This window comes from Panthera pardus, unplaced genomic scaffold (assembly GCF_024362965.1).
Source record: "Panthera pardus isolate Hobbes unplaced genomic scaffold, ASM2436296v1 HiC_scaffold_17, whole genome shotgun sequence".
NCBI lineage: Eukaryota > Metazoa > Chordata > Mammalia > Carnivora > Felidae > Panthera > Panthera pardus.
The window spans coordinates 80,187,925-80,199,223 of NW_026526732.1; the positions used below are offsets into that span (position 1 = coordinate 80,187,925).

General features: G+C 42.5%; 1 protein-coding gene across 5 annotated transcripts in view; it reads left to right on the top strand.

Moving 5' to 3' along the window:
- HMGN3 (high mobility group nucleosomal binding domain 3) overlaps positions 1-9,821 on the top strand; it is a 31,930-nt gene extending 22,109 nt beyond the window's left edge. Inside the window, exons 3-7 of one of the 5 annotated variants that reach the window (XM_019442709.2) lie at positions 4,525-4,554; positions 7,266-7,316; positions 8,685-8,798; positions 8,919-9,018; positions 9,338-9,821. In XM_019442709.2, the coding sequence (XP_019298254.1) occupies positions 4,525-4,554; positions 7,266-7,316; positions 8,685-8,798; positions 8,919-9,018; positions 9,338-9,351 (309 nt within the window). In that variant the 3' untranslated portion in view covers positions 9,352-9,821. The other 4 variants (XM_019442710.2, XR_008422973.1, XM_019442708.2 and 1 more) reach the window with 4 other exon arrangements.
- Positions 9,822-11,299: the final 1,478 nt, after the last annotated feature.

Here is an 11,299-nt window from a genome sequence, read left to right on the forward strand (position 1 = left end):
TTATTATGTCCAGCTTTACTAGAGGAAACAAGGTCCTGAGAGAAATACATTATTTTCCACAGGTGTCACAACTTGTATATAGCAGAACCAGGAAAATTATCTGAGCCCTGATTCAAAATCCTCTGTCCTCTAGGGCACCTGGGTGGCTCAGTAGGTTGAGCGTCCGACTTCGGCTCAGGTCATGATCTCATGGTCCGTGAGTTCAAGCCCCGTATCAGGCTCTGTGCTGACAACTCAGAACCTGGAGCCTGCTTCTGATTCTGTGTCTCCCTCTCTCTCGGCCCCTCTGCTACTTGTGCTCTGTCTCTCTCTCTCTCTCAAAAACTAAATAAACATAAAAAACAAAATCCTCTGTCCTCATGCCACTTTTGTGGTAATCATAAAAACATGGTTATCCAGTGCCTTTTCTCTGTCCTCTCCATTCCTTAGCCAATGCTCTGATATCCATGTTTCCCCCACTTCCCATTTTTGCAAAGAAGTTAATTTCTTTTTTCTTTTTTTAATTTTTATTCATTTTTGAAAGAGAGAGGCAGGGCACAAGCAGGGGTGGGCAGAGAGAGGGGGACACAGAATCTGAAGCTGTCAGCCCAGAGCCCGACACGGGGCTGAAACTCACAAACCGTGAGATCATGACCTGAGCCGAAGTCAGAGCTCAACCAACTGAGCCACCCAGGTGTCCCACCAAAGAAGTTAATTTCCGTTTGGCTCCTCATTTATCTTTGGAAATTAAAAGCAACTTGACTTTTGGCGTTTGTTTGCAAGTACACATGGTCCCTGACTTGTGATGGTTTGACTTACAATTTTTGGCTCTACTGTGGTGCAAAAGCAATACTCATTCAGTAGAAACCATGTTTCCTGGTTTGCTCTTTTCCCAGACTAGCTGTATGTGGCACGATGTGCCCTTGTGACGCTGGGCACTGGCAGTGAGCCACAGCTCCTAGTCAGCCCTGTGATCATGAGGGTGAACAACCGATACACTAACAACCCTTCTGTACCCACACCACCGTTCTGTTTTCCACTTTCAGTCCCGTATCCAATAAATTACGTGAGATATTCAACACTGTATTATAAAATAGGCTTTATGTTAGATGACTTTGCCCAACTGTAGGCTAATATACATGTTCCGGGCACATTTAAGGGAGGCTGAGCTCTGATGTTCAGTAGGTTAGCTATATTAAACGCATTTTCAACTGAAGACATTTTCAACCTACTGGCTTTATCAGGATGTAACTCCATTGGAAGTTGAGGAAAATCTGTACGTGGTCAAACTTAGAAGCATTAAGAAATCTTATAAAAATAAACATACTTCCAGACTCCATGGGAATGGCACATATGTTTCAAGAAGTATTCAGCAAAGTCCAGTGATTCTACTTGAATCCAGCTACACCAGTGAACTTTGCCATAGCGAAATAAGACTTCCATGTTCTTTTGCAACCAGGACGTTAAAGTAAAAGGCTCTGTGTCTTTTGGAGTAGCCTTCACCAGAATTTGCTCCAACCCAGGGAATGATGAATTAATCAAATGCTTTTTGAAGAATTTCATTGTACCCAGCACCTAGACACCACATTGACAAACCCTCCCATTCTTTGTCTCTGTAACTCTTGGTGGCATACCATTCTGAAAGTCTCCTTTCCTCCTCTGATAACCACTTTTGGCCACTTCTCCTGAAGATTCACCATCAACAAATCGGGAGAAATTCTTATTAGCTCTTTTTTCATAGTAGCCCTGCCCAACAGTCTGAGTCTCAAGGGAATACTTAAAATTCTAGTGCTCTAAGGAGGAAAAAAATAGCAGTCTAGTCTATTTTATATCCAATAAATATAGCCCAATCATTTATAGATTTTAAGGCTGTGAAAGCTGATGGAACTTTCCAGGAAGGTGTACATGCTTGCATGCATAACCATGCTGCTGACTGTGAGTGAAAGGTTCGTCTCAGCCTCCACTGTTTGCAGTGAAAAAGAAAATCTCTTATGATGGTTGCTGGAAAGGAAAATTTGAGAAAAATCCTTTTTTTATAGCATAGAAAGAAGAGCTGGTAAATTTTAGACAGGAAGTCGTAAAATGATTTTACAGTAAAAGATGTGCTTTTTAGAGATGGTTGGTTTAGACAGCCTGGAGAGGCAGGCCTTGTTTTTGCATTAATTTCCTAGGCTTTTTATTTTGAAACTCTTGTACTGGGTCTAAATTATAAAAAGATAGGGAGTCCTTTGGATCAGAACAGCTTTCAGGCCCTGCAGAGCAGTGCTTGCTTAGGTTGGAATGTTTCTGGAAATCCCAGAGGGCTCTCTGACATCCGCCTCTTCAGTTTGCCCAGGTGTTCCCATGGAGAAGAAAGGAGCAACAGCACCAGAGTTGGAAAATCTGTCACATGATTTGGCTTTACTTCAATGAGATTTTCCTCAGGACAACTGCTTGGTGGATAGGAAGGCAGTGATGAGTAATAGTTAATATATTGGCTTCTTTTCAGGCACTAAACTAGACAGTATCCGAGTAGTGGCCTTAGCACACCTCACCTCAAGTTCACACTAGTACACATTTCTGGTGCTTACCCATGAGAAGTGCACTAGGGGTACAGATGTGAGATAGATGAGGTGAACAGTGAGGTAAGGCCAAGGCGGTACACGTAAGTCAACACGAAGTGGAGAGGGGTTCAAATAAGGTCCTTTCACCCCTTCTGAGCATAGAGGCTGCGATTTTTTTCCCTGCGATATTTTCTGAGCACTCTTCTGCCGGCTATGCTTCGCTTGGGAGATGGTGGTGTAGTTCTTCAGGCCATGCAGAAGCATCAAAGATGAACTCTGTTTGGTAATTAGTGGATGCTCCTTTGCTCTTCCGTGTTCAAAAGAGCATCTGAAGAAGCACAAGTTACACACTTGCTGCCTGGTTTGATTGTTACTGTTGTCTTTTCTTTGGTGATACCCAGTTCATTGCAATTAACGATACTGAGAAAGGCAGCACAGGATTTGGGTTCTGGTTCCCTGCGACTCATGGGTGTGTTGTCATGAATGCACCCATCAGTGCACTTACGATAATCCGAGCAGACACCGTGGTATTTCCTGTGGAGCGTGTGATACAGGCATGCCTCCCATACTACATGTTGCACTGTACATCCCCTTACCTGGTGCAGTGAATATATCATGGCCACCACTTCACCGACACAGTCTCCTAGTCTCTGCACATTCTGTTCACTGGCCTTAAGTCCAGCTCTGATTTTTCTTCAGGACCCCAGGGTTAAAATTATTCATGGAGGCTCTGGCCCTTCATTTCCTTCTGTAGTTTAAAGAGAGATGAGTTTAGCTTCCTCTGGCTATTTTCAGCCAGAAAGTTCTGAGGTGTGAAGACGGCATGAAATATTTCTTCCAGTTTGGCCTGACCAGCTGACCTGTGCTGACCTCAGCACGGCTTCAAGAATTCCATAATTCCTTGCAATTGTGGCACGGGTTCCTCCTGACCATCTTTGCTGACCCCCTTGAAGAAATTATTTGAAACATTTAAGCTATTGTAAGGAGGCAAAGTTTGTATAAGGCAGCCTGAATTAGGTAAAAGATTGGAGTTCATTTTTTCAGCACGTATTTTTGAGAATCTACATGCTAGGTGGTACGCATACTATTCTACCAGAGACAGAGCAGTGAGTAAAACAGACAGAGTATGGAGTATTTATTTCTGGAACACTTTTCAAGAAAGGCAGTTATACTTTCAGAATGTGAAATCCCTTGGGGAGCCATCTTTTGCTGATGGTAAGTAGAATATCGGTTCTGTATGCTTATTTCTGAAACTCCTAGAACCGTTGTTGCTATTTTAAATTTTCTTTGCGGCCTCATTTGCTTAATTTGCATCCTTGAAGAGAAAAAGATTTCCTTAAAAATACTAATCTCAACCCAGTTTTTCTAAATTTTCTCGACTTCCAAATTAAAAGGAAAGATTAGTGAACCTTTTACTCTATCTCAATCTTTCATTAAACATATGCATTTAGCAGATAAATAAATGTGCTTATTTTGTTACAGATAAGAGGAAGTATTTCTTGTGAACTGCCTAAGATTTATAGTCATTCTCTTCTCTAACATAGTAACAAGTCAGGGAACTCCTATTTTGGTTTCTACACAATTATGTAACTCTTCTTTTGTATTAATTTATAAGTTTTAGTTCTATTTGTAAGGAACAAGAGTCAGACCGGAACTAGTTCTTAAATAGCTCCTCAGTTCTCGTATTGTCATTTTTATCACACAAGTAGATTACAGGTCAGAACCTAAATTAATCTTCCTTTCTTTTTCTTACCCGCAACACCCTTAATTAGGAGAGGCCATTTCTTTGAATAGTGTGTCTGAACCTCTTTAGAAAACTTCCTGTTGAGTATTATGGTTCCCAGGGCACTTGAAGTATGTTTTAGTATGCTTGCTTACCTGGAGAGGGTAATGGGAGTCATACATTACACTCTTTCAACAAAGTAAGATACCAAGAATAAATTTTTAAAAATCAGCTGGGTTGTGTCTAATAAAACTGTATATTTTTCCATTTCCTTTGTAGCCCACCAGACGGTCTGCTAGATTGTCAGCGGTGAGTACTTTAGAACCCTCTTGTTGTTAGTTCTTATGAGTAAATATTCCCTCTGTTCAGGACAAAGCAGCAGAAGGAAGATTAAGGTGTTATTTCCCTTGAGTTTTTTTGTTTCCTTTTTGGAAATCAACGTGGGTCACAATCTGTGGCAAATGTGACTGGTGTTGCCAAGCAATTCAGTTGATCAGATATGTCAGTGAAAAGTAGCTGCCAGCCCCATTACCAGGCGTACAAAACCCAGGAAGGTGTTTGATATTTCTAGATCTCTGAAACAAAAGAAGCACATTAGCAAAGTCCTACCCTTCTGATTCTGCACATGATGTGTTAAAGTGGAGATGAATTACGATCCTCTCTCCACGGCCTATACTTTATTCAGAAACATGCTAAAAGTCATCGGAATCCATGCGCTTTAGTCCCATTTCAGAACTAGAGAATCTTTGGAAAAGTAATGATTCCACTTTGCCACTCAGAGTCTCCCTCTGTGGGCCAGGCCTGGGGAAGAGACCAGGGTTAAGATCATTAAAGCTGGGATGGGCAGCTGTGACCAGCCTTGGCCATAAATGAGCTCCAGGCCTTCTCACCAGGCTGTGCTCCCTGCTGGCTCTTGTGGTCCTCCTTGCCGCCCTGCAGAGGTACCAGCCATTACTCTGCCACGAGAGGTCAGCCTGGCTCTCTGGTGGAGGATGTTGGTTAAAATAGCCGCAGCCCTTGCTAAGACCTGAGATGTAGGAGGAAAGGCACTGGCTTCTTGGCTGGCAGGAGCTGCTAGCTGCTTTAGCCTTTGGGGGAGCATGGATTTCATGTCAGCCAACACCTGTGCTTGGCACAGTATAGGGAATCAATGCAAAAAGGGCTATGAGGGCACTCACAAGTTCCGAAGTATAGCCAATTTGGGGTTGGGTGAGACAGTTTCACGTGAGTCCCAACCTAAGGAAGCAACATCAGAGCCACTGGAAAGATGAAGAGCCGGGAGATTCAGTTGTGTGTGCGCACAATTAATCCGGATTCTGCCGAAGTCCCTCAAGATGGTGTGCTCTATCCAATATTAACTCTCACCATTGTTCAGTACTTATGTTTTAACTTCCGTTAGGCTTAGCTGTAGATTGTACTACAAGCCGTTGCATTCTGTGGATCTCTGTCCCATTAAGGGAGTAGACCTTGTAAGTCAAATAAAAATCAAAATTTAAAACAAGGCTTTTCCTGAGCACCATGAACCAGCGGTATAAGCACCTTCCACTGAGATCATTGCCTGTGGTGCTGACACAGAGCCTCCTCGGTGGCCGGTGGGATTACAGCCTGCAAAATCTCATCTTTTCCTGTTCCATCAAAACACTTAAATGCTGAATGGAGGAGAGGTCTATCTTTACAGAAAATACAAAAGGAAATCTTTGCTGTGAATTGTGACAACAAATACATGTTAATGCAATATATCAAAGCCTCACATTACAAAATTTTTTAAATTCTGAAAACCTAGTAGCCATGCAAGCTGCTGTTTAGGTAACAGACTACAGATTCAGGGGGTAAGAAGCTTAATAAAAATATCCCTTACTTTTCAGACCCAGTTGTCCTTTTTTATTTGAGAAGTCCTAACAGCCAATCTTCTGGAATTGAACTGTCTACAATTTTACTTTATGCGTTTGATGAACAGGGCCAGATTCAATATGAACCTGAACCACCTACAGGCACCAGGGACGAACATGTATTTTCTCCAGAGGGGGATATCCTGGGCAGTGTTTTCTGTTCAAAAGCCATTCTCCCTAGTGTTGGGAGAGATGGACACTTATTTTTTTCTAGCTTGATGAGAGAAATATTTGCCCTAAAATAGCTATAGAAAAGCAGAGGCTTTAATGGGTTATCTTCCCCCATGTCCTCATGTGCCCCCACCCGCCCTGGAAAGCAGGTGAGGGCTGAAGCTCTATATGTTATGGAGGGAACCATGGCCACAGGGCAAGCAGTGCTCATGGCAGCAGGGAAGAGAACCGCATGAAGCAAGAGAAAAATAGTTGCTCAGTGGACTCTTTGGCTAAGTTTAAGAGAAATCTTAAACTTTCGGAGCTAACAGTGGACATTTTATTATAATCATGTTCTGATAAAAAGCTCTAGAGGCAAATAAGCCTAGTGTCTGGGTGGGCGAGAGATTCTTCTCACCTTGAGCTGGCATTGGAGAGGATGCGAATAGGAAGAAGCTGAAGCTTGGCTACAGAACTTGAAATTGACATCAGAGGTGGAAGGATGTGGAAATGATTTTGAAATACTTCACAGGCAGCGGTCTTCATTACCGGATGGGCTTTGCCTGCAATTGTGCTGTGATTTCTAGACTGTTGGGAAGGCCAGTGTGACTGAATTCATTGAGTCATTTGGCCGAGGGCCTGAGTCATTCCTCTTGCTGCTGTGCTGTGATCAAAGGAAGTACAGAGACATCAGAGCTAGAAGCTTAAACCTGTTCCTGGAGAGCTACTCTGGACTGGGGAATAAAGAGTCGGCTTTTAAATCTCACCTGCTGTTCACTTGAGAACCCAGGATGAAAATAGTCACGAAATGCACGGATCTTTATGCTGCTACCTGATGCCGAAAATAGAAAGAGGTTTTTTTTTTTTTTTTAAATGAACAAAATCGTAGTCAAAATGAACTGGTGTCTTCTGCAGTCTCGTTGCATTCCTTTTGGTCTCGAGGGTTGTGTTTTTCAGTATTTGTGTAATTTATCTTTGCAGAAACCTGCTCCACCCAAACCTGAACCTAAACCAAGAAAAACGTCTGCTAAGGTAAGAGGTGCTCCTTTGACTGACTTTGACCTTTTAAACAATGAATAAATTATAATTTTGTGTCGAAAAATCCCCCAAGGAAAAATCACATGTAATGATTCGGGCTAAATGTACTGACTAGGAAACTGTCACCATTGTTGCAAAAGGCATAAAGCACGGTTTTACGCTTTCCCAGGAAAGTGTTCCCATTTGGTCAGTAAAGGTGAAGGAAGTCAGAGCGTGGTGCTCGGAGAAGCCGCCTGTCCAGGAGGGTTTGTTAGCAGTGCGCCAGGGTGGCTCGGGAGGTGGGAGGCTGGGCCCTGGTATTGCAGCTGCCAGTAGCTCAAGGGCTTGGGGGAGGGGATCTGACTTCATATAACTGGTCTTAGTGGCTTAGTCTGATGACTGACATGTAATAATTAACACTAGCCAATAATTAATATCAGCAAACATTTATATGGTGGCTCTTATACTATGCCAGACCCTGTTCTTGCTTTTCTTATGAAACCCTCACATCAACCCTATGAGGTAGGTACACATACCCCATTTTGCAGACAAGGAAACAAGCAGAGAGGTATGAAGAAACTTGTCCCAAATTGCTTTTCTGTACTCTGCCCTTCAGAGCAGTGTTGTGAATTGTTTGAAACGATGTGTATTTGTGGCATGGATAGGTGATTCTGAAGCAGAACTCGCCCCTGTGGCTTAGTCTTCAAATCAGGAACTTTTCTGGGCACCTGGGTGGCTCAGTCAGTTGGGCATCTGACCCTTGATTTCGGCTCGGATCATGATCTTACAGTTCGTGGGCTCGAGCCCCGCATCAGACTCTGCGCTCCCTGGCAGTGCGGAGCCTGCTTGGAATTCTCTCTCTCCCTCTCTCTCTTCCCCTCCCCTGTTCGTGCACATGCTCTCGCTCTCTCTCTCAAAATATATATATACTTGTTTTTTACAATCAGGAACTTTTCTTCACCTGGGACTTCATTTTCAAGCATTTTCTCAGCCTTCTAGTCACTCAAGTCCCACGTCCCCACATGAGATGTTTCTCTTGCTGGCTTCTTTCCTGGTTTCTGCCTCCTCCATCACTTCCCACTGCTGGTGCCCTCCACAGCAGAACCACTTCTCTGTAGTGAGAGAGGAGGCCCACTGAACAAATACATGAGGAGAATCACCACCTTTTTCCCAGAGGAGAAAGTCAGTGGATATTCTAAGCAGCCCATTACATTTTCACAGAGACTCAGTGTAACTCACTCGAGGCACTGCAAAATTGGGTTCCCCTCCCCCTGGAAAGCCACCATGTTGGCCCTGGTTTTGCTTTACCTTGTGTTTGGGCGAGGTTGGCTGATTTTTACTGACATCACACCCTGTCTAACATGCCTTGTTTCCCTCTATTAGAAAGAACCTGGAACAAAGATTAACAAAGGTGCTAAAGGGAAGAAGGAGGAAAAGCAAGAAGCTGGAAAGGAAGGTACTGCACCATCTGAAAAAGGTGAAACTAAAGCTGAAGAGGTACTTTCCATAAATACCCCCCACTGATTGAATCAGTGTCTTAAAAGAAATTGCTCAATCCTTCAGCCGGTGATAGCACGTTCATAATGACTCTTTTTATTGCCCGTAATGTTATTACAGATCCACATCTCTCGCTCAACTGTTAATGTCTCAACCTCCAGAGGTACCCCACCCAGCACACTGTCAGTAAAGGGGCAGATTGAAACAGTGAGAGTTAAGGGTACAGTAGAAAATTCTGCATGTTTGCAGTGACTAGAATCAGATAGTAGTGTGGTGTTTTTTTTTTATTATGAACAGTGGGAGCTTACAGGTAAAGCTTCTGTGGTCGTTTGAAAACCAGAAAGCAATGAATGCAGCCAAGTGTTTGCCTACTATATTCCTGCCTTGTCTGTTTCACACCCAGAGTTGAAATAGGTTTTGCAATCGAGCTGCTAAAAACCAGATGTTCAGAGTGTGTGTGTTGGTCGGGTGGACTTTCTTTTGGCTGATAGTAGCTTTAATAGTAACTATATCTCCCCCCCCCCCTTTCTTTTTCACAGGCACAGAAAACTGAATCTGTAGATAACAAGGGAGAATGAATTGTCATGAAAAATTGGGGTTGATTTTATGTACCTCTCGGGGCAACTTTTAAAAGCTATTTTTACCAAGTATTTTGTAAATGCTAATTTTTTAGGATTCTACTAGTTGGCATACAAAAATATATAAGGATGGACATTTTATCTTCTCATAGTCATGCTTTTTTGGAAATTTCCATCATCTTCAAGTAAAATAAATACGAGTTTATTATTGAAAGCTATGTGTAAGGTTGATTGAGCATTCCATGCACTTGCTTTAAAAATCGGGTCCTGTGGATACTGTGGTGTTTCTACTGTGCGTATTTAAATTTTTCACGCAGTTTTTCTAGAGCAATAATAAGTGGTGCTTTTGTACCTAGGTTTTATGTGGTTTTAATGAAACATGGATAGTTGTGGCCACCTGCTGACTATTTGTGGTTTAAAATAAAAGGTTTTCTTGCCTGCAAAATACCTGCCTCTTAGTAGTGTCTTTACTATAAACTTGGGCAGTGTTTCATTTTGTTGTTGCAGAAGATGTGAAGAATATTTCCAGTGCGTGCCATAACAGCATTCCTAATAAGTCAAGTAGGATTATTTCTTAATTCTTTGGCCTGTAAAAATGTTATTATTTTAATGAAACCATCGGTGAGTGCTAGTGTGGAAGAATTACATCTAAAACACTTTATATCAGAAGTGGTCATCAATGATCACCATATAATAAGCTTTTAATAAAACATTACTTTTTCAAAGTTCTTTATAAACAGCATAGAGTTCTGTTAAACCAGAGAAAAACCATAAACTAGTGCTGATCCTTGAAAATCTCTCCCTTTCAAAATATACTAAGTCACATTTTACTAAAATACTTTCCCATTTGTTGAGGACTTCACAGCCTTGAAAGCTCTCTACCCGGCATGACCACATTTTAGCCTTGCATGAAGCTAAGAATGGAGGTAGCATAAGTAATATGAGAGGTCCTTTCTAGGCTAAGAAATGGGGACTTGGATGTTTATGCCTTACTTCAGGAAAGAGAAAAACCAGGATTTGAACCTGGTCTTTCGAATTTTAAACATAGCCTGTCTCAGTCTGTTCAGGCTGCTGTAACAAAATCCGATAGTTTGGGTGTCTCATAAACAAGAGAAACTTATTTCTCACTGTTTTGGACACTGGAAGTCTAATACCAGGGTATCAGCATGGTTTGGTGAGGGCCCTCTTCTAGGTTGTAGAATTCTGTGTGCTTACATTGTGGAAGCTCTCTGGAACCTCTTCACAAGGGTAGTAATCCCATTCATGTGGGCTCCACCGTTGTGATTTAAGCACCTCCAAAAGGCCCCACTTCCTAATACCATCATCTTTGGTGGGTGGGATTTCAACATAGGAAAATAGGGGGATCACAAGCATTCAGACCATAACAGGCTCCTCTTTCTGGAATGACATAGGTGTGCCGGGAACATAGGAACTACTTTTTGTTTCTTTTTTTTTTTTTTTTTTTTTTTAATGCTTATTTTTTGAGAGAGAGGCGAGCAGGGAAGAGACAGGCAGACAGAGAATCTGAAGCAGGCTCACTGCTGTGAGCGCAAAGGCAGACGCAGGGCTTGAACCCACGAACCTTGAGATCATGATCTGAGCCAAAGTCAGACACTCAACCTACTGAGCCACCCAGGCACCCCGCCACCCCCCCCCCAACAGAGAACTACTTTATAAATATAATTATTTGGTTTTTCTTCGCATTCCTGAGAAGTTTGGAGACTGCATGAGCACCCAAGAAAGCTGAATTCTGGGGATTCCTCTTAGATGAGGACTTGAATCTTTTAAGATGGAAAGTAGCACCTGAATTGCTCAGAGGCTCTTGTAAGGAGGCTGTAATTCCTCAGGGCCTTAGCATATACTGTGGGGGCTCAGAACTTGTGTCAGTGCCCCCAATCTGTCCTTAATCAACTGCATTTACTA